Source organism: Panthera onca, chromosome B3 (genome assembly GCF_046562875.1).
Source record: "Panthera onca isolate mPanOnc1 chromosome B3, mPanOnc1 haplotype 2, whole genome shotgun sequence".
Taxonomy (NCBI): Eukaryota; Metazoa; Chordata; class Mammalia; order Carnivora; family Felidae; genus Panthera; species Panthera onca.
The window spans coordinates 67,085,919-67,111,113 of record NC_138344.1 but is presented as its reverse complement, the minus strand read 5'-3'; the positions used below and the strand labels follow the sequence as shown (position 1 = coordinate 67,111,113).

Here is a 25,195-nt window from a genome sequence, read left to right as displayed (position 1 = left end):
AACTATAAAATAATATCATGCAGTCAGGAAACAGTTTTAGTGAGTTGTCCTTTATACTGAAATGTTTGTTTGCTGTTTTTCAAGAGTGAATTTCCAACACTTCACACATTTAGAAACCATCACTGACACCAAGATATGAAGCTATCTAACAAAGTTGGAATTGACTCTGTTCTCTAAAATGTGTTCCTCTTTCATACAGCAAGTTTGCTCGCTCTAAGGAGTGTACTCCTAAGATTTTTATAACCATATACATAGTCAGGAAGAAGAGCTCCATAACATGGTGAATTCATTCCTTGCAAAAACAGAATAGAACTTTCATCAGTCTCTATATTGTACGCGGGAAAGGAAAGAAAAAAACTACTAACCCTGCCAATATATCAAAATTTCAATCAATCCTCAATAAAATGGAGAGAAAAGGATGACTCAAACTCATAGTTAAAAGGAATAAAACCAAATCACAAAACTGAAGTAATTCAAACATAAAATTATCCAGTATCATTTCAGAACTATTTATTGAAAGTATGAGGTATTTAAAAAACATGCTATTCTATAACACTGTCCAATAGTGTAAAAACAATACTACAAACACCAAATACCACACGAATTGAAGATTCCAGACCAAAAGAATCATGGGTTAAATGCTGTATTATTGTTGACCGCTGGAGAGCTGTGCTCTTCTTTTTTCAATACTAGAAGAAAGCGTATGTGGTATTAGTTGATCACTCTGTAAACCATCTTCTTCACTTTCTAGAGGTTGAGCACACATAAGACCATAAAGCCCAGCAAGGGGGCTAGAAGCTAAGACCACTGCTAAATTTAACAGTTAGCACCTTTTCTCTGTTGAGTTTAGAGACATCTCTTAATTCAGAAGTCAAAAACCCATGCCCTTCATACTATCTCAAATATCTTTCTAACCATGCTCTTGGATTGTAAGTTCTCAGAAGGCTTTTCTCAGATAAACCTAGAATGCTAAAACCTCAGTCTCAGGCCCCTCATTTTTAACAGCAAGGTCCTGAACTGATAGAACTAGTTTCTCTATTTCCTGTTCCTCATTCTCCCTCTCCTTCCTACCCTCAGTCTGAAACATAAAATCACTTCTTGGGAAAGAATTAGAGAGTCCTCTTATTCCTTGACTATCATAAAAAACATATTTCTACACAGGTTGTCACAGCGTTATCAAAGCACAAGATTAAGGTTATCCAGGAATCTTCTACTCATTCCTCTTCCTCCCTCCACATCTCTCCACTTCCCAAGAAGTATGTATAGTTAAGAAACTCCTGCTGGTGAGAAGTACATGCTTCCTTGTTGATGAGAATGGGTCATTCTACTGTGGGATAGGCACAATATGATCCTTAATGATTCCTATAGAATTCTAAACAGAGAGATCTGATATGTCATAATTTTTTTCACAATGCTAAATCTTGCAAATTACAGTTTACCACTCTGCTAATATAGCCTAAGTTATTACATTTTTGTCATATTCCCTTTTAGTCTCTATTCATTGTTGTTTTTGCATAGATGCTTGTGAAACTGTATGTGTAATTTGGTATCTTTTTATATGCTTTCATGTGCTAATATATAGGTTTCAGCACTTACTTTAAATCTGTGTAAAATATCCCATTTAATTGGATTACTTACTTAGCCATTCCCACAATGTTATATACCTCTTAGAATAGTAAATTCCAGTAGTATGCTGTTCCTTGAGAAAGCCACTCTATACTTTTCTATTTTCCTAAATGTGTCTCTTGCCAGCTCTAGAATACCAAATATAAATGAACTTGTCCATCCTTCTCATATTCCTTTCCAATTCCCGTTTTTCCTGACAAAGTTTCACTTGAGATGCTATGACTAGAATCAAATGAAACAGACTAAGGGCAGGACTTTCAGAGCTTATAGAAAGATAGGATTCCCCCCTCCCTTCCTTTCTTCTATACACTCCCCCCCCCGCCCAATTCTTTCTCTGATTATTATGAGATTTAATGTATCTTTTTGTCTATAAAAGCATATTTGACTGATGTCAATACTTCCTCTATTCCAATCTACCAAATTTGGGCCAAGTGCAATTGGTATTAACGGCACAGAATACAGGAATATCTCTGTCCCTTACTCTACCCCTATAAAATCTGGTAAAACTTTTAGGTTTGAAATCGGAATTTTCTATGGTATATTTTGGGAGAGGGAAGATAAAGAGGGAAGAGTTAGGAGAGATGATCCCTGACTATTGCTATAGGAATAGAAGCCTAAGCCCCTAATATCAATAGCATGGTTGTCATGGCCACATCACTATTGTACCAGTAAGTGAACTCATTTAAGTATTAAGGGGAATGCCAGTTACAGGAGTAAAAGGAAACCACAGCTTTATGGGTCTAGCAGATGCTTGCCTTATTACTTTCTGGAAATTGTGTTCGGCAGGTTTGCCTGTTGGTCATAGGTGCGGGGGTGTCATGCCAGTGAGCTTCCCATTTAACTCCGTAAGTACCCTGACAACAGCTGCAGCAGTGTCAACAGAAGCAGAAACGAGGTTCCTGGCAATAACATGCCCGTAACAACCAGCTTGCTAAAGGGACCACTCAGTCTTGTGGGTGTCAGCAAGGTCACAGACTGCAATGGTGTGACTTGCTTTCCATAGTGCCAACAGGTCAAGACGTTGAGAAGTTAAAGGTGAAGCTGAAGCTAGGTTCGCTCCTGTCACAAATATGAGAAACATGTTGGTCCTACCCTGTAAGTAAGCTATTGTTGCAAGATAATGAATACATCAGTGTCCATCACAACAGAATCAGTATCATAATCACCTCCTATGATGCTGATGGATTTTATCCTAGGAAGACAGTGAAGGGCTCTCCCTTGACCAGAAGCTTCCTATTTTCAGTCTTGAACCTCATACTTTCCATAAGTAGAATCATAATGTTATGGCTAATGAAAGGGTCATTGATGGCAATATTTTCTACCTTGCAAATATTTTCAACATACTAACAGGGAGCCCAATATGATCCAAGTCAGTTTAATTTGATATTCACTACCTTTTATCAGAACTGTGTCTGCTAGCAATGCAACCTGGTGATCAAGGAGAATGAGTGCCAGGGCTATTTTTACAAACAAGTGTAAATTGATTTGGGGATCCCTGTCATGATTTAAATAATAATTCAAGCTACTGTCCTGCAAGCAGTCATTGTTTTACTATGTGCTTGTTCACTGGAAGGCTAAACTCCCACTGCTTTGGTCCCTGGCATTTATTTATTCACTTAAATAAGGGCGGGGAGGGGGGTACCAAACATGGGCAAGCCACCATGCCCACACAAACCTGGTATCTTCCAGCATTGTTTCTACTAGGAATAACTCTAAGCACACAGACTGCAACATTTACTCCCTTTTTGTGATAATTAACTTTTAATATTAAATAAAATAGGTCTTAGCTTAAGTATGCATTGTATGAATTTACCTATTCAGTAGGTTGTCCATGTACTTCTCTTTTATCCCTGTCTCACTGCCCATTCTCTTTTCAAAAATTATTTCTTCTAGTTTCATGATTATCAATAGTTATAATAACCTGAGATATGGAAAAACATTAGGAGCTTCCTCTCACATTCACATCACTTTCTGTTGAAAACTATGCCTCTCACTAATATCATGTTTCTTTATGTTTGAGCAAAGTGGTGCTCATGAATGCTAAAGGAGCCTTCCTATCAGCATTAATGTTTCGATTAGTCAAAAACTCAATTAGTTCTCTAAACTGCTGACATGGGCCAATTGCTGACAACTGTAACTTTTCCTAGGAACCTTCATCATATTTCACATATAAGATGAAAAAGATAGAAAAGTTAGTTGCACATTACTTTTCTTCAACTTCCTGGTGAAAAACAAACGTGTAGTCTCTGTTACACACACACACACACACACACACACACACACACACACACACACACACACAATTACGAACCACTGAGTTGATTTAAGTACTGGAAAGTCAACCCAGCTGTTTGTTTTCAAGTAAATAGAGCAAATGTGTTCCTGAAAAATTAACCACTAAGCAAAATACTGATCATATTTTTGTTCCTTCATTAAGAAACTTTAAAAACTCAAAATATTATATTTATCTTCTGGAGGAAAAGTAGAAAGCCATCCTTATTTAAATTTTGTTCATATACTTTTAAGGGTGGCTGTATTTTAAAACATCTCTCAAGAGTTTTCTTAATCAGGGTAAGAAGGACTATTCAGTGGTTCAAAGACACTCTCAAGCCAGACCTTAACTTATCTAAGTTTAGCATTCCCAAAATAAGTTCAATTCTTATCATGTAGTTAGTAGATATTCTTGACTTTAATCTCTCATTTGATAAATAACCTAGAATTATGATGCTTTAATTGCCCTAACTGGAAAATAATAAAAACAATGGCTTTAAAATGCTCCCTTAGGGTACAGAGGGAAAAACTTACTCCTTCAAAGCCTATTTATGCAAACTGATGTTTAATTTTAGATGCTATTCTGGGCTTTTTTTATATTTATAATTAAGATATAACTAGTTATCATATCGGCACCAACACATCATAGGAATCTGTACACATTAAGTGAAGCATTTTATGTTGAAAACTACTACAGCTGGAGACAGCTATGTGGGGATTCATAATGCTATTCTCTCTACTTCTATACATGTTTGAAATTTTTGTCAATCAAAAGTTAAGGAAAAAAAGTTAAGCATTAAATGAGACTTTGTGTAGTTACCAGAGTGAGAGGAAATGAAACAAAACACCACCAGAATCTCTGCATTCCTATTTCCAACCACTGTTCGTCTATTAACAAATAATCTCCCATTCAGAGTTTTGTTTTCTATTTATGAATCCAAACTATCAACACTCAATTTCTCATGAGTTAAAAAATTGTAAGCAGTCAACATTGGTGTATGTAATAATCCTCTGTAATATAAATTAATGTATATGAAGTGAAAGTATTCTAAAGATTATTCGCCATGCTCAAAATGGGAAAACTGCTTAATAAATTAAATATGGGATAAGCATTTAAAAAGGATTTTTTGAAAAAACTAATTGAAATAACTCTTGAAGCAACTTACATAATACAGAAAACTACAACAACAAGTTGTTATGCAGACATCTATTAACTTATCTGTGGATGTCTCGGTTTCCTTGTTTTTAATATGAAATTTATTGTCAAATTGGTTTCCATACAACACCCAGTGCTCATCCCAACAGGTGCTCTCCTCAATGCCCATCACCCACTTTCCCCTCCCTCCCGCCCCCATCAACCCTCAGTTTATTCTCAGTTTTTAAGAGTCTCTTATGGTTTGGCTCCCTCCCTTTGCTTTTAATTCATTTAAGTCAGCAGTCCAGGCACCTAGGTCTCCTTAATCTCATTACTAATGCCAGGGTGGTGTGGCTATGCGTTTGATTCTGTGAATTGTTTTCTGGCATGAGGGTCTTTCATCACTGATGTATTAAGTGACCATCATAAAATGATTGCATCATCTATTGTTTGTTGCCCAGAAAATACTGTGTTTGAGCAGCTGTATTCATTTAAATGCATATTAATGCTGCATTCCCCTCTCTGAAGTGCAGAGGGTTGTTCTCATTGAGATTTACTCAGCAGTTATTTCTATAATAATTTCTGAAATGCTTTATTTATATATTCCATAATAAAATACATTACTTGCCTTTAATATAAGTAACATCCAAAAAAAAAAGTGATCTTATTATAAAAGAGCCTTAGTTTTATTTTCAATTTAGTTGACATTAAATTTTAAAGACTGCCTCCTTTTCAAATTTTTGGTTTCCCACCCCACATGGGCACTGGGCAGTTTGGCAATCTTCAGACCCCGTTTCCTTTCTCCTTAGAGATCATTCCAAATATTTAAAATTCTCCTCAAATCCCTTAATTACTTCTATCATCTCCACCCATTTGAGGGAGACGGCTTTGCCTCGAAATAGCAGCTGCTGGATGGACAGTCTTTATCATTCTGTTTCTCCTTTCTAAACATAGTTATATCCTTCTGTCCAGAACTGACCTACCAACCTGTGCTCTGTGCACAATCACTTCTGCATCTTCCTGGATCTTATTCCATCACTTGTACCTTCAGTAACTTTTTTATTGGCTGCATTTTCTTAATTTATAAACACATCCCATTCTCTCTCATCTTACAAAACTCTTGCCCTCTATTGATCAGCCATTTTCTTCCTCCTCAACAGAACACTTCATAGGGGAAAAAACAAAACGCCTATTCTCAACCCTAAATAATAGCATAACAATAAGTAACACTATGTTAACTCATTCAATCCTCACAACAACTCTATAAGGTAGGCAATTTTTATCCCCATTTTATAAAAGAAGAAACTGCGGCACAGTGAGGTAAAGTAACTTGCCCATAGTCCTGTAGCTAGAAAGTGGCAGCTGGGAAACCAGATATGAGTTCAAGTTCTTTCCCACTATGCAATACTTCATCCCCATATTTACTCACATGGTTTTGATTATTAATTATATGCTGATGATCGCTACCATCACTTTATCTAGTCTTGATTTCTATTTAGTTTTGCTGCCTCCTATTTTGAGATACCCTAATCTCAATATATCTGAAAGACCCAGCCTTAATCGCTCCTCTCCCTAAGCTTCCTCTATGCTACCACAAAGTACAACTCTATCTACTTTTCTTCTTAACTCATAAACCTTCAATGGCTCTCCATTACCTACAAAATGGGGTTTACAAATTCTTCAGTAAAGCACACAAGTTTCTTCATACCTTGACCCCAAATTACCTTCTTACTCCTACTCCTGCCCTTCCTTATACACATCCTCTAATCACCAGCCTTTGGGAAGTATGTGCCATACTTTGTCACATCCCATGCACCATGCATAATGTTCTCTCAGTTTACGAAGTCATTTTTAATCTTCTCCTCTTGATGAATCATTGCTCACCTGTATTATCACCTGGGAAAGGGCTGCCCATCCTGCCCCTTTCCCAGATAAAAGCGGATCTCTCTTCTACTTCTATATCCCCATAACATTTGTTAAAAAAAAGTAATAACTCTATCATCACAATATAATATTGTACTGTCATTAATAATCTAGACTACGAGCTCTTATAGAACTGGGACATTCTCGTATTGATATTTGTATTCAGTGCCCAGAACAAGAGCAGTCACTCAGAACGTATATGATGAATGAATAGATGTAGCTCTTCTTTAATATTCAAAATCAATGTGCCCTGGACATGGGAAGATAAATTAATACATCGTAGGAAACATCATAATCTTAATTAATCATTATTTGCCCATGAAATGCCTAAAAACTTAGCAACATGCAGAGGATATTTTTGTTTAAATTTTAATACAAGTATAGACTTTCTTTCTTGACGTGCCACTGAGCAAAGAACTCCACCATCTACACAAGCAATCTTTGAGTAAATAATAAAATATATTAAAACAAACAGAAGTCATAAATGTTAGGCCTATCTCTAAGTCACAAGACTTGGTCATAAACAATCATCAAATTATAAACTTTACAAAATATCCCCATGAACTAAACAGTGAAGTGTTAAGTCTCAATAGTTTTCCCCACTACACTAATTCCTTAATGAAGAAAATATCTGGGCTCTGGTATGACCCAGTTATGGTATTTACCAAATGGTTTATTAAATTACATTTATAAATCACAAAAACAGCAGTTTACATGCCCAACTAAATATAAGTGTGAGGTGGACTGAAGCTGTCTACTGAGCCTCAAGGGTGGGAAACACACTGCTCTTAAGTTTTGCTTATACGAATAAAAGTAAAGTGTATAAAGTAGATCTTTAAAGAAAAATTCAACCAGAAAGCAATGTGATTTCTACCATGTTTTAAGCAGTTATTTCCTCTGCAAGCATTTCCTCTTAATTCTACTAAGAAAAAAATAGTAAAGATTACAAAATAAGGTGATGAGAGAAATTCAAAGTAACACAGAGTAATGATGAAATACCCAAGCGGTTTTGGTACTTAAGCTACAATGAAGTTCATTACATATGTCTTATTCCTTTAAAAACTGATGAGTATCTCACTGACAGTTTTTTTCCTAATTTGTATTAAATTCTAATATCAACATTTTTTTATTGCATTTAATAATGTCAATAGTATTGAGTGATTCTGATCCTAAAGTGACTGTGTTGCTTATATGCTAAGGTTCACACAAGGGCTGGTCTAAGTTCAGAGTTCAAAATAATTCAACTTTTAATACATATAATGAAAAATTACACCTAAGTCACTCACCAGAACACAAAGGCAACATTAATATTGCCACTGTAGACTAAACAAAAGCAGGAGTGATCAGTCTTTAAACTTTTACTGTTTTTCTAGCCTTAAACAGGAAAAGCATTTTGGAAATACAGGGCTCATTAAAGACACCCTTTAAACTACCGTTGGAACTTAGGATTTCTGCCTTATAGGTGGAACTCTGAACAGAAATTTATTGACCATTCTTACTTACACTTGTCAGAATTTTACAATTTTATACTCTACAGAGAACAGCTGATGTTTGACATAGCAAAGTTCATTATTAAAACCATAATATGCCAAATCCAAGACACAAAAAGAGAAATAAAACTTTGATTTGTTAAGAAAAACCTTACCGTGCACAATTTACTTTTCCTCCTGCATCACCAAGTTTATATTTTTATCTTACTTAGGATTAATGGCCTAAAATAAAATGAATTAAAATTAATGAATTCAAAATAATTTAATACAAATAGCAAACCACCAAAATACTAGAACAAAACAAATCTCTAGGAATGCTTAAATAAAAATTCTGGAGCTTGAAAAAGAGCTATTTACATGCTTCCCTGCATTAACAAAAGGGCAGGTAATAATGATGGCTTGTATGACAATATTGTCTTTGTTAGTTTAGCCCCAACAGAACTAAAGATTTCCTGATTACAACTTTGTAATCTAAGTCAACTGAAAAGATTTCTGGGGAAGGGAAACAAAGAGGAGTCTGAGTGCTAGCATTAAAGTGGAATATATTACCTAAGTTTACTCTTCAGTGAGGGACATTGTAAATAAGAGGGGCTCCTACTTGGACAGCCCATGCTAGGTCATGACCTGAACTCACTGTACTGGTGTAAAAGAGAAAGTTGTGCTGGTGTCTCAGATTTGCACGCTTCTCTGCTTCACCTTCAGGATCCTGTAATCACATAGGGCCTTACAATGAATTGTTCGCTCTGTACTGTATCTCATTGTCGGGATTTTTAAACAGTTGCTTTTTTATTGTAATGAGCCAATTATGAGCCAGTCACTCAAGCAGTCATTAACAATAGATTTTTTTAATTGCATTTTTAATGAATTTTATTTTGGATAAAAGCCCTTAAAAGTACCTATGGCAAAGGGTAATCATACATTGAATTAACAGCAAAATCTGTTTAATAATGACTTGTCTTTTATTTACTACAACAAAATAAATTCCAGTGAGAACGCTAACAAATTGACAGTGTCAGAGAAAAAAAGGCTGGGGGTTGGAGGAGGGAGTTGTATCGACGCTGCTAAAAAAATTAAAATGAAATTATGCCTTTTCTTGCATTTAGTTATGTCCTTGTTCTTTCCTAATTTTAAGCCACAAATAAAACACTATCTGATCAACATAGACCTTGCGCTATATTTAGAAAATAATCAGTTATTATTTTATCCCTAAGCTATTAAACAATGTTTAATATAATTCTAAAACACACCAGATTGAAAAGAAAAAACAATCAAATTTAATGAACGCATTTCTAAAGATGAATGTAATATATAGGTATGTTAAAAGTTATTTTTTAAAACTGTTGCTTAAATAAAACACTAGAATGTAAAAATCTTCATTCATTTCAAAACATTTTTGTGTATGTATGAATGGAAATGTCCTTGCTGAAGATAAAAAGTGACCTTAATGAAAATTTGAATGAGCATAGTTTATGATCAGAAACAAAAATGTATTTTTTAAGTTGACTCTGTTAAATCCTCCTAAATCTTAATCAAAATTAAGAGCCCACTACTCAGTGTGATTTAATAAATCATTAATTAGGAAGTTTTAAGCGTGCACACTGACACTAGAAAAATTTTCTCTTTAGGGGTTATACATATCATACTCTGGTTGGATTTTAAAATCACATGTGCAAAGAGAACAACAACAATAAAAAATATATGTGTGTGTATGTGTATATATATATATATATATATATATATAAACACATACATATACTGTATATATATATGCCTAGATTCCTAGAAAAAGTGTCACTATACACTATGATTCTGTAAAGAAAAAAACTTTTTTGAATGTTCAAAGTCTTAAAAACCTTGCATTATCTGCCTCAAGAATGGGCTGACTGAAAGCACGAGAGCCTCTGGTTAATTAATCTGCCGGCTGAATGACAGTGTGCCTAGGGGCATGGCGCTGGCATCCTACACAGGGTCCCAATGTGCTTTAAGCCTTGGATAGCTATATTCTGCACGCCAAGACTTTGCCCAACAAATAGCAGAGAGGCCTATAGAGCCTTTCTTCTTCTGAGACATTCCATTTAATTAATATAATCCCTCTTTATCTTAAAGTTTTAATAAATTTAGAAGGTGAGACAAAATCAACACATTTATGACACTGAATGCAGTAACTAGTTGCTCTAACACTTTTCTTATGTACACAAAAGGCTTCTTTACAAGGCAAAAGAAAATGAAACCAAAAAAATGTTACAGCTCGTTCAGAAATTTTCAAATATGCTACTTGATCTGTTAAAAAAAAATATTTGTACAACCCAATGTTTAAGAATTCGATTAAATGAATCTGGTGATTTCCATTTCACTGGGTTTAAAGATTTTAATGTTCTAAAAATATAACTCATAACCCAACCCAAAACTCTGAAAATTGCTAATACCTAATCTTGAGCAAGGTAAGGCTATATATATATATATATATATATATATATATATATATATATATTAGCAACAGGATACAAAAGACATTCTCTTAATCCCTTTTACTGCCAGAACAAAACATCTTTCAAATCAAGATAAAATCGCTACATCATGAATGTTAATATCATTCTGAGAAAAATAATACCTTATGACTAGAAAAGACCATCCCTTTAGGGAGAAATGTTGTGTTAAAGTGGATTATTCTTTTAGTAGTGTAATAGAATGGCTTCCACCTAGTCCCAGATGGAAAATCAAAATCTGCATTTAAATGGAAATATTTTAAAACAGATAGAAAAAAGGCTAAAACCGTAAGGAATACCTCCTTCCTTACATTTTAAAAATCCAAAATGCTTCACGTGAACTTTTCTGGAAGGTATGGCTTTTAGATTTTGTTTGTATGTTTGTTTCATTTTTATGAAGAGCTCTCAGAGCAACAATTTCAGTTTTGTGATTAACACATACTATTTAAGCCTATTTTATCAAATTTACAGGTTGGATCAAGAAGTTGGTCTGCAAAATTTCTGTTATTACAAGAAACAGATTTATGATCTAAGTTTATGCAAAGTTAAGAATGAGTCCTCTAGTTTATTCCTACTTTTTAACCATGATGTTTTACATGCAATTCTTACAAAGAAATATCAGTGCTGAAATTAAATAAAATCTGAGGGTTTTTTTTCTTTTTCTTTTCTTTTTTTTTTTTTTTCTTTTTTTAGCATTTGACTCAAATCACCACTATGGTTAGAGTAAAAAGAAAGCAAAATGTTAGGCAATATTATAACAACTGCTCTTTGCGACCTGAAAGATTATTTTCAGTTTTTCAATAGTTGGGGCAATTTTCTTAAATCCTGAAGGAGCCTGACAGCACTGCACATTTCTTAATGCTTGCATTTACTTTTACATTATAAAACAATAAAACAGCAGGATAATGTTCATGCAGTTTAGAGACTTGTAACATTACTACAAATAATTCTACTGTATTATGGCAAAACATAAGCTTTTTAAATGTAGGCTGCCGAAAGAAAAGGGCAATCTATATTCATTGAAAGTACATAGACAAATAAGATTGGAAATATAACTAAAATGTTGTTCCTAGTTCTAAAATAATGTTTGAAAAGGTTTGAAAAAGCAAAAGCTAGATGAATTTTTTGGGTCATAAATTAAAATACAATTTATTTTCAAGCACGGTGCTTACTGGCAAGGGAAAGGCTTCCCACATTTCTTTCTTCGAGTTTACAACAGACTACGTGGCTTCAGTCATTTCAGGAACCAACCATGTTAGATAATTCGATCATTTTTCCTCAACAATGTTATAGATCAAGATATTCTGCAATTTAAAGATGCAAGTGTTTTGATGGTGGTCACATTTGACTAATGGACTGCAAATAATGGGCCAACCTGCAGAAGCTGGTCACAGCATCTCCTTTCTAAAATCAGCCCATCTTCTAATCTGTTGTAGGTTCTGATACATCCTTAGTGCTAGAAGCTGTCCATTTTTTACACAGGAAATTATGTGGATCTCTTTATTTAAAAGACATGAAACACCTGTTATTTAAAAGCATAATGGGAATAACTTCTGCATATGTATTGGGTGATTTTCTCACTTTCAACAGGTAACTCATTTTAATCCAGTTGTCCATGCTTCTCCTAGTGCTCATCATATGGATGAGAAGGAACAAAGCATTTTTCTGCTGTAATCTCATTCTCCTTTACACCAGCGCCTCCATCCCTGGTCCCAATTCCCCACCCCTCACCCTCATTCCCAAAGCTTCCACAAGAAAAGTTTTTCAACACCATAAAATCTAATCACCCACATCAACCTAGAGACATGTCATCATTAGTCTACACTAAACAGCCAACTAAACCAGGGAAGCTGTACATGGGACCATCACAGAATGCCCAAGACTCAGAGATCACTTAAATCACCATGCTTCACCACTGCCTAAATTAGAGAACTGTAGAAACATAGCAAATTATGTCTTAAAAGAAAATGTACCCTCTCATCCTTGTAGGTATTAGACTCTTATAGCTAATATGTACAGCGAATATATGAACAAACTGGCTTTTAAATTCAAATATTCCTGTTCTAAATAAATGACACTCTCAGCAGGGAACCAGAGTCTAAAACCTTACTATGCAAAGTGGGGCCTCAGACCAGCAGAACTGACATCACCGAGGCACGTGTTAGAATCTCAGGCTCCACCCAGACCAACTGAATCAGAACCCGGATGTTTAATAAGATTCCCGGATGGCTCGTCTACATAGTGAAGTTTTGGAAGTTCTGGTCTTTTTTTTTCTCTAGTTGTACCGTTTATTCATCATTAAGAGACATAAAGGCTTAAGGACAGAAGAGCTTGTACTCATAAAAACGTGTAAATGTTACAGATGACCCCAATTTAAATAATGAAAGAGAAAACAGGGAGAAAATGTACGTAAAACTTTAGCAACTAAATTAGATCTAGATCCTGCAATCTTTGTTTTTAATACCTGAAAATCCATGTATAGTTGCGGATGAGCATGCACAAATGCATGAGGGAGATGAAAGAGGAAGACAGGAGAAACAGAATGAAAGTGACAGGAGAAAGAAGAGAATGGAACCACAAAGTGTACACAGTGCGTAGAGGCAGATATGTTTAGAGCTGGAAAGAAGAAGAAATAAAGTGAGAACCCAGCTGCTTAGGAAAAAACAGCAATACCCCCTCTGGACAACACTCCCACATACCAGCCTAAGCCGGTGTGTTGGAGTGTTGTTCATAACACTAACAAGAAACTGCCAAGCAATAAGCATTAAAAGAGTAAGTATGTCAAAGATGCCAGCATCCCCTAATACTAGTTGTATAATACAAGTAAACACAGAACTAGTTCTGGGAAAGCAAAGAGACCAACAGCAAAAGGTAGTTATAATACCAAAAAGGTGATCTAATTCTCTTTTCCCAAGGTCTAAGTAACCATTTAGTTATAATTACCATGAAATGAACATTACTTGTTTTATTCTTACAAATGAATTTACCATTATTATAGAACTATTGTTACTATACTAAGTCCACTAAATTCAAAAGAGTAGCACTATTGTTTTATTTTTCATGACATAATAAAAATAGCCAACATTAATGATAGAAGTTCATTTTTAAAAAAAGGAAGCATAAGATATTTTCTACGGGATTTAGTGAACATGAAGTAATGGCTTACACCTACAGTAATAATTTGTAGAGTGTGAAATATACCTAAAATATTATGCTTGATATTAAATATATATACCCAAAATGATCAATCTCCTGTGATTAATCCAATAGTCTATCAGCATTTATTTAATGAGAAAACTGGAAATAATTTCTAAATACTACCAAACTTCATGATGCCAGTAGAAAATAAACCAGTTGATATCCAGAGACTACAGTGTGGCTAGTCAGAAAATAGAACTTATCAGAAAAAAATGAGTTTTAATTCATATGACATCTGGAACTTAAAAAAAAAAATAACATATATGCATCTATTTCTGCATCTGTGTTCATCCACATGGCACAATATTAGTATGCAATATACTAAAACTCAGCCCACTTTGCGGCAGATTATCTATTGAATGTAGTCCCATTAAAACACTGGAAAATGACTTCTCACAATATGGGGGGAAAAACATCACCCTATGCCTTGCGTTACATGACTGAGCTGCCCTAACACATATCTCTTTGGTTTTGTTCCAAGAATAAAATGCAGTCAAAGATGGGCAGAATGCTACTCCCAGCTTGTATTCACCACATGCCAGGAACTGTAAAAATAGAATTCCAAGTTGAGGTTTCAGACACATTAAACAAAGACTTAGAATTTCAAAATATAAATAATGCATGCATAAACAGGTATATTATTTATGGAAATCAACTAGGCAATATGTATCAATGGCCTGAGAAATAATCATATACTTTGAACCATTAATTATACATCTAGAAATCTATCCTAAGAAATTAATATTTTTAAATGTTGACAATAATTGATGTACCCACATCAAAGTGCTATTTTTTATACTAAAAATTATATTCAGCCTAATTTACAAAATTAGGGAATCATTAAGGAAATTATTATACAGCTACATGATGGAATATTAAGTAGCCATTAAATTATGTTCATAAGGAGGTTTTAATGGCATGGAAAATGCTCCTGATATTTTAAGTTAAAAGAAAGCAGTCTACAAAGTTATACACACAACTGATTATACATGTGTGTGTGTCTGTGTGTATCTATGACAGTATGTTAAGTATATATGCGTGGAAATGCATCAAAATGTTAACTCTAAATGATTGAATTTTGAGTAAGATCTTCACATTTTTTTCTATTTTCATGTGTTCTCCTTAATTTAGAAAACAATTATCCTAAGTATCAAAGAATATTAAGGAGTAATTTAGATTAAAAAAAAAAAAACAAGGCGTGAAGAACAAGGGTAAGAACCCTGTGAAGTTATAACAAAGCTATTTTCACTGCACAGAGAAAGTACGTGTGTCTGCAAGAGGAGTACAAAGAACCTAGTCTCAGAGGAAAGAAGCTTTCTGGACTACCTAAGAGGCAGAAGACAGAGGACAAACACAGATAGTTAAGCATAAAAACAATGAAAGTAAAATAAAAGAATGCAGAAAAGTCAGATCTATTAGAATTTAATAACTACACAAAGAAAGCAAAGGGGATCTCATCAATGCCAGTGTTATTTTTACTACGCAAAAGCACCAAATAATGGCAGAAAATAAATGATAACCATTTTAGGAGGCTTATTCCAGCGTTTAGGTTAAATATAAGAAACTGGTTACCAATAAATCAAAACACAATTTATAGATCTTCATTTTGTTTTCTAAAAGTTGATAATTACAAAGACTATTTTTTTCTTTTGACAAACGTAGTTAAAACACATCTTTAAACTGTGCAGATAATGAAAATTATACACTCAAAAATGTGTACAATCCACAAGCTGTGGCTTTTAGGAAACAATTATTTTAGTTAGTTTATTAGTAACAGTTAGTTGTAACTTACTATATTTTCCCTTAACTTTTCTTGGTTGTAAATGCTTTGTATCATTTCCATTTCAGATTGCTTGACTAATCAGTTGATTCCAAATCAACATAAACATAGGGTGAAGAGTAGCCACACTAAAGCCATTATATAAAACAGAATTCAGTGAATGCAAGGATTTACACACAGTAGGGAATTGGTAATTATCAATTAACCATAAAGCAAAAAACATCAACCTAAGTTTGGCAGCTTCTAATTATATAAAATCTTCACAAATTAGATAAGTTTTATCTATCATGTAGCATTGTTTTGTCTAAAATATACACAAATAACATTCTGAGAAGAAACTGTGCACAATACAAGCTACTCAAAGATGAAGACCGAATTTCTATGTAAGTATAAATGTTTAAGAACTCCATGTGAAACAAGGCCCATTGATATTAACTTAAAATTAAAGTTTATAATATCACCTAGCCTCTGACAGAATCTAATCTGTGATGGCCCTAAAGAATGTCTGAAATAAATGCAAAGATGCTTCTATAAATAATGGTGGGGGGGGGGCAGCTACTGGCCTTCCAAAAACAATTAATTTAAAATAGGAAGCAAATACTGTCTAATAATGACCTCAGGATACACTGAACTGAAAGTCTGATTCAATTTCAGTGCTATATCATACTTCACACTTCAGCAAACATCTTACAGTAGTACTGTGGAGGAAGCACTGAAAACCTATGTTAATGTATAGTCACCTGCTCTCTATTGGAGAGGACCAGGATAGGGAAGAAGCCTGGAGATTCTAAGACTCTATAAATGATAAATTATTTCAAGGTATTAGTCAAAATTATGCGCTAAATCAAAAGTCGTCAGTATAATTCCCAAACAGGCACAGATAGAGCAATACTGAGCCTCAAAGACCACAGGATTCTTAGGAGAAACTCAGCAACAATGGCTAGACGATGAAGGATGAATGCCAAGTCATGGAACAGAGATACACTACAAGAAAAATGGAATATTTTTAAAAGAGCAAAGAATTTGCTACAAATAATTTCAATGAATACATAGCAGTAACTTTCTGCCTCCCTGAGACAGGCACTGTGCCTTAATCATCTACATTTCTGGCAACTAGAAAAAAGCCCACAACTAACCAAGAGAAAAAAAGTAAATGTATATTAACCTTCTGCAACTCATACAGCATGTGTAAACATTACAAACAATGGTTATATAGTGTGTGACTTCTTATCTTTGCACTTCTAGCACTTATCATTTTATTGAAGTTCAAAGAAAAAAGCGTATAGAATAAAATCATCTGAAGAAGTTTCTCCTCATACCGTTTTCTCATATAAACTTCTCAAATTCTTAGTGATGTGACCATTTTCTGCCCACAAACCCTTTCCATTAAGAAGTTTTTAGCAGATGGACTCCTGGAAGACCCTGTAGAAAAACTAAACCATGGAAAATATTCAATTAATTCCAGTCGGTATCAACCTAATGCAAAGTCTAAAACAAACATATTGAAATGCACAAGCTTTGACATATTCACCAATGTCAAAGCAACTGATCCTATTAAACAATGATCCTATTAAACTAGTTAAGTATGAGCATTCTTCCATTGTTCCCGTGCAGGAGAAACATTTTATCTAGTGAGTTGGTATATTATTAATATTAACATTACATTAATATTAGTTAACATTACTATTACTATTATTATTCTTAATGTGATAGTTAACATTTACTGAGGCTTCCTTTATGATCTATTTTACATGGATTATCCCATTAAATGCTCATGACGATCCTATGATGTAGGTACTATCGCCAGCCCCAACTTTACAAATGTGAAAGCCACAGTGTAGAGAAGTTAACTAAACCAAGGTCATATAGCTAGCATGTGGTAAAGCCTAGAACACAGATAAGTCTGACTCCAGAAATCCCACTTATCTCTTGTAGGCAAAACAAACAAACAAAAAAAAACACACAAAAAACCCACCAAAAACAAAAAAGCATTTGTTATACACAAAATTGGTTTTCTTAAATATATGTAATTATAAAGATATTATTGGTCATCATTATAGTCCAGTGATGGAGCTGAGGAGGAAATACCACTCAGTCAATCCTGATACACCCAGAGGTGTCTGTCTCACCTAGAGAATTCCACGGTATACATACCTATTTTGTTATTTGTAAGCAATGCTACTTATGTCTCCACCCAAATCGTGCTTATGGCTCCAAGAGATTTTGAAATAAAATGCGTATTCAAAGATTTTGCCACATTTCTCTCATGAAAGACTCATTAAAAAAAAAAAAAACATACATACTTCAATATTAACTCCTAATAATGAAAGCTGAATTAATAAAAAATAATAAAATGCTACTTTTTTCTTGGGTTTAATCTGTTTCATTCAGCAGCGATGATCTCATTTCACATTCTACCACCTTGAAGAAATTTAAGGGATTTCTTTGGAGGACTGCTATAAAATTATCATTGACATTTTAATTAAAAAAAGAAATGTATGTAGAATAAACAGGACATTTCCTCTAACAGTCTGCAGTGGCTGCTCCATTGCTTCTTTGTACAGTCTTGGTAAATTATGCAGGCTCTCACTAGACAGAGCAGCTGTATTTCACTGTCTTCAGTAATGTAATCTACATTTATCATTATTTTAATTAAGCAGATTCTTAATTTGGTACTTTCATTGCAAAGAAAAATACCTTATTCATTTTTTTTTTTTTTTTTTTTTGTAGACAGCATCTTGTCAGTCTTATGAACCAGAATTTAATTTTAAACATGTTTCTTACTGCAACTGGTCACTATTAAAAAAAAAAAAAAAACCTACCATATTTGGTTTCCATTTCATTCTATTGGTTTCAAACACTGGTTCCTTCTCTATAATATTTTTTTTAAAAAAAGATACTTTCATAGTTCTCAATTTTAACCCAAATGATATACTAAAAACAAAATGTGGTTTATTATAACATTAAATTCAGGATTACTCAAAATCAATATGAAGCACAAATAAGAACTTTACAAGAAAAACAATGCTTTAGTCAATGTTGAGAAAATTTAATTCACAAGTTCTTTGTGCAAGATTATTTTTACCATCAGGTCATTTGAAATGTCAGAATCTTTTGCTAAATCCATCACTGTGGAATGCAACAGCTTTTAATCATCTGGAAGACAAGTTCTGAACAGTTTTATTCATTTCCCATTACTATTTGTGGTCACAACAAGTTGATTTTTAAAAAATAAACTGGTGAATTACACTTGAAGTGTGCTTGCTTAAAGGGTTCACATAGAAACAATTATTGTAATAGTATGTTGCCACATTAAACTGTGCATTTTAAAACATATGGTATCTCAAATCTTCTGTGTCAATAATGGGAGGCCTGGTACTCAAAAAATTCTGTATTTAGCACATGTTAATTGAGCATCTTTTATGTGCCAGGTATAGAATTAACTATTGAGCATCTTTTATGTGCTAGGTATAGAATTAACTGCTCTGAATTCAAATCAAAGTAGCACAAAGCCTTTGTATGAGAGACAGAGAGAGAGACAGAGAGAGAGAGAGAGAAAATATATCTATGTGTACACACACATATACATATATGGTATAGCACCAAAATGGTTTTTAAACTTTGTTCTTTCAAAAAGAGACTTGAGCCCCCATCTCCACTTCAACCAGAAAAGCTCCACTTTCATCTATTTTTATAAATCAGTCTTTTTCTGTAACTGGGTAGAGAAAGCAAAATCCACTTACCTAGAAAAATATGGGCTCTAGACTACTACCGAGAACACAGGTAAACAAAAAGCATCCTAAGTTTTCCCCAATACACCCAGGGTTTGAAACAGTAAAAAAAGACTCTTTGTTCGAGTTTCATTTATTATCAGTTTTCACAAGTTGCCAAACATTGGTTTGCTAGTAACTGTCCATTAGAGTTTATAAACGTGGCTTATTTAAGAAGTTTGGGGATGAAGTCTGTAAAGACTTGAAAGTTAATGCACATCTCATTGTGTCAGTCCACATTACTGAGGGATGCCATGTCAGCTTTCAGATTCACATAAATCATTGCAAGTCATGAGACAGAAATTTTTGAAAAATCTAAAGTGTATTAAATGTGCTCTAGATTTTTATTGAAATGTCCCTGTATAAAACAATGCCATTTACCTTCACACTGTGATTTTTTAGAACAAAGTAACCATTTGGGCATTTGTAACAACTTGGCCAATTAATATACATTATCTCTAATCCCTCACAAAAACCTCAAAAGATAAACCCTTTTTACTCCCATTCTGCAGATAAGAAAGCAGGCTCAGAGATTAAGAAATGTGTTCAATATTACATAGTGAATACATGGAGAAGCTAGGATTGGGCCCATGCTCTTTTTACTAAAACCCTTTCAGAAGGAAAACAAACTTAGCCCGTGGTATTTTTCTCTTCTGATCACAGCTAAATATGATGCCTGCTTTTATTATCATCTAATAACTTCACATAAAGTTGTGTTTACAATGAAAAATTTAGCTATCAATATATACAATCAAATAGGTAACCAATAAAGAAAGGAAGGGAAATCTAAAATTTAAATCAATGCTAATGAATGACAAATACTTTAGACGTTGTGTAACTCCCTGGGTTTGAATTTAAATAATGTCCTGTATAAAGCCTGTGTTACCCAATTCAGGGACAAGTAAAAGTTAAGTTCTAGGCAGCCACTTAGGCTCTAATTAAATAGAAGAAAAGAGCACAAAGGAACTAAATTATTTTTAAAAATACTCCTATTGGAACTCAACTTCAAAAAGATATTTCATGAAGAGACAGTACAGCTTGTAAGATTCCTTCTATCTCAAATTACCCTGATGAATGTCTGATAAAACTTGAGATTTACCACTGGGTAACAACAAGAGGTAGCCAATAATTCTAAATGAAAACTCAGAATGGTCCTTTGTTCCCTTTGTCTAAAGTAAAGCCGCTCGTGAAAAACAAGAATGTCTAGTCAGGAAAAAGGAGTCTCTTGTCTGAGCAAAAATTAAATTTAAATATCCTGCTTCTTACCTGAATATTCCAAATCATCTACATTTATCTACTGTTCACTGAAAGACTACAGAGGGCACTGTTGCATCAGCTTTGAAGCTTTACAATAGAAGCCTAGAAAAACTGTCTACAATGTATAATTTCTTTAAAGGGTCAAACGCATGGAAATCTACCAAGCTTAATATAAGGGACAAAACCAAAATGTATGTTTTTTTAAAAATAGACTGGACTTCAATAGGGCAAAAAAACTTAACAAAAACAACTGTCAAATTGAGAACACTGCACCGCACACATTTTGCATTTTCTTTTGTAGTGCTTTCAGGAGAAAGGTAACTAATCATAGCACCTCCTTATCCAATGGAAACAGCAGCCCATTGCAGAATCCTTTTTACAATCAATAGGAAAATGAATGTGGCACCTCATGCAATCCTTCCATAATTCTATCAACAGAAAGAATGCAGTCTGTTTGCATACTTTTGTCTAAAAGGCCAATTCCATTTGTCCCCTCTTTGGGTAAAATGACAGCTACAGATCAATCACTCTCACATGAAAGTAAACACACTGCAAACAAAACAAAACAAAACAAAAAAAGGATCAAAACTGAAATCCTCACCGTTTTTAAACGTAATTTTGTTACACACAGGAACTCAAACTCAAAGCAAAATAGAAAAAACAAGTTTTTCCTCACAGACACGTATTTCATGCTATTGTGCAATAGTACTGGGATACAAAATTTAAAAGTTACAAAAATACGCACAAAGATTATAATTAGATATGAATAACATTCAATTAAGCTTCCATATATTTTCTGTTCTCTACATCGTTCCTCTTGCGGGTTCTTTGAAACTAAATTCAATTAAGTATAGTGCCAAAGTTTTTTCTTAATACATATGTTTGCAATGTATTACAATAAGACTAGTATAAAAAATATAAACCTTTTCATTACACTACCACTTAATTCTTTCCACTTGTTTACTTACCAAAAATTTAGATCTCTGACACTACAAAGCAATACAAAAATAAAAGGGAAATCATTTTATTTTGGTGACTTAAAAATAATGTCTTGAGTTGCTGAACCTCTGTAGAAACACTAACATTAGCTATAAGAATTACAATGTCATGACCAGGCAACTACAGATAACATGTAAAATGCGAAAGGAGGACATTCTGCTAATGCATATCAGATCGCAACACCACATCACGTATTTGATAAATCAACATTAATATAGGTACCATCATAAAACTAAGGCCTCTAATAAAGAATCCCAAATTCCCCAGAAAAACAGTATACAACTCATTTTGTCACTCCCAAACTTCCAGAGAGATTAGCACCTTCTCTGAAATCAAAGTGCAGAACTGTGAAAGCGTTAAAAATTCTTCAATAATATGTCAACCTACTCATAAATCAAAAAAGAGGGGAAGGGACTTCAGATGGTATGTAGATTTCACTTTATGACAAAAGCCTTGGTTTAACAAGTTATTTTCAGCCAATAAAAGTCAAAAGTAAAGCATTGTTAAAGTGGCCAGCACTGACTCTAAGGCTTTAGCTTATTAAGTTAACCAAAATGCTACTTGGGTATTGCTCCCTTAAATTATTAATTTATGAGTTTTGTTCCATCTCCTCCTGAGGCAAGGCAGTTTGTAGGTATGTTGAATGCATGTAAATAAACAGAAAGCTTTTATAAGAGTCTAATAATACACCAAACATAATAAAACAACCCCTTTTAATGAACACTGAATGCACAATCCTATGAACCAAGTTTATATAAATGGGCTATATAATTTAAAGGAACTGTAAGATCCTCTAGGAAGTAAATGCACAAATTCAGAAAAATTAAACATAAACCTATTGATTTTCATTGATGTGATAAAATTCTTACAACAGAATCCAAGTGTTGCCGTGTGCCTATGAAGAGTATGCTGCATGCAATTTTGTAGAAATCTAAGAGGAAGGTCGTCAACTGTGAGAAAATTTATTTGCAATCTTGCTTTTCATCTACCATAAGTATGACTACAAAAAAAAAAAAAAATCAGGGACTGCCTTTTAAACATCCAGTGTACTTAACTGGATATGTTAGTTACTATTGCAGAAAGAAATGCAGGATATTAAAATCAATTTTAGTTAACTCTAATTTATGCAAAGCTTGATTGTGAGCAATAGCTGCTAAAAGGATGCAGCATTGTTGATTCATATACAAGCATTTTGCTTAACTACATTGGGTAATAGCAGTGCTCCTAAAGGAGTATAAAAAGCAAAGTGATTAGCAGTCATTACTGTTAATTAGTGCTCACATTGCATTCCTTGGGATGAATCTCCTTTAAGTTGAATACATGAGAAGTTTATTATTTAAAGAACTGCCAAACCTCGCCTAGGTAAGTATTGGAATAAACCGTCAACTATCAGTAAACAGACTAAAAAACAGGGACAGATCAGCATCCAATTAGTATGTCTAAGTTTTTAAACAGGAAAAGGGTTGAAGGGAATGAGTAAAACTGGAAACTCATACTTCACATTCTGCAATCTCACTGATAAAAGGAGGAAATGTGTGTTTATCAAACTTGCTGTGAGTGCACAGTTCATTTGGAGTCCTGTAAACAATTGCCTGACTGCCCACTTCCAAATTCATGTGAAAATCTTGGAGATTCAGAGCATCATATTCAGCAGGCAAGGTCACTCTAGCGATGCCCTGGAAATGGGAAATTAGGAAAACGTGGCAATCAGAGGTTTAGGGCTGAGCAGAAAAAGCCCTGAGGCTGGCGTCCTATCTTTCACCACTGGTCAGGCTGTCTCTGCTTATTCAGTATTAACACAACAGGGCTGAGAGTGAATGAGAAACACTCCACACACCTAACTGGGACATTGGCTTTCTTGTTTAGAAAATGATAGGCATTTGTCACAGGGAGAAAAACAGCAACAATAACCACAAAACTCAAACACAGCTTTCAAGAACAAGTTCTGAAAGAAAAACAGGCTCCTTGTAAACCTTCAGAAAAGGACCTAGGGAATGGCGACATCCTGTTGATTATCAGGTTTCCTTTCCTCCTAGACCATTCTGTGCATTTTAAAATGGAGGCCAAATCATTAACAAAGAAGCTTCAAATACAATGTAGTCATTAGAGGGAAAAAACTTAAAAATTCAAATGTGCAAAAATTACACATTCTTAATACTTGCTACATGCAGATCTAAATACATCTTTCAATTATTTTTCTATACATACATTTCACAAATATGTTTTACAAAACTGTAATTATACCTTACAGGGTATTTGGTAATCTATTTGCTTCTCTTAATAACATGTACAGATGTATTTCTGCAACTTCATTTTTGATGCTATATATTCCATTATATATATATATATATATATATATATATATATACACCATAATTCAGTTTGCCAGTCATTTCTTAATTTTTGAATACATCTGTATTTCTTCAGAATAAATTTCCCAAGGTAGAAATGTTTGGTAAAGAGAATCTATTTTTTGTGTCTGATGAGATCTGCCAAATTACCTCAGAAAGGCTGAACCAATTTACAGGGCTGCTGGCAGCACATAAGACACTCGTTTCTTCAAAACCAATATCATTTCTTAATCCTGCCAAAATAATAGCAGCATTTTTGAGTAAGTGAGATTGCACATTTTTTGGTCATTTGGATTTCTTTCTCTATGAACTGCCTGTTCATATCCTTAGCCCATTTCTCTATTTGGAGGCCACTTTTTAAACATCAAAAAAAAAAAAAAAAAACAAAAAAACCAGTGAGAGAGTCTTCTCAAATGCAACCTTGGAGGATCACGGAAAAGAGATTATTTTGAAGAGGTATATTGTAATTATATACACATTCAAAGACTCAATTAAGGTTGGTAACTTTATATGGGACTCCTTTACAACATATTATATTATAGAAGGAGGATTCCTATCCTGCCCAAAAAGAATAAAAAAAATTAAAAGCTGAACTAGTATAAATATTGTCTCATTGAAGCAACTTTTATTTTCTATAAATGAAAAATCATACTAATCTATTAATCTGGAATTAACAGCAATGTTCTGTTTTTTTGTTTGCTTATTTTTATTTGTTTTTATTTTTCCATTATTCCAGGGAACAGTTTGAACACCCACAAAAAATATGAATTGCCTTATTAGCAACTTTGATAAATCATGGAAGGAAACTGTAACTACAGATGATAGACAAGTTCCTCATGCTATTATTACCCTGGATCAAGGACTTAATTAAAATGTTATTCTTGGGGCACCCAGATGGCTCAGTTGGTT

General features: G+C 33.9%; 1 protein-coding gene across 2 annotated transcripts in view; it reads right to left on the bottom strand.

Moving 5' to 3' along the window:
• DPH6 (diphthamine biosynthesis 6) overlaps nt 1–25,195 on the bottom strand; it is a 183,722-nt gene that overhangs the window by 121,277 nt on the left and 37,250 nt on the right. The window contains exon 4 of one of the 2 annotated variants that reach the window (XM_060619007.3): nt 21,888–23,611. The exons of the other annotated variant lie outside the window; for it this stretch is intronic. Within the exon in view, the coding sequence (XP_060474990.2) occupies nt 23,426–23,611 (186 nt within the window). The 3' untranslated portion in view covers nt 21,888–23,425. Of the gene's footprint in view, nt 1–21,887; nt 23,612–25,195 lie in introns of those variants that run through there. 2 annotated transcript variants of the gene reach the window in all.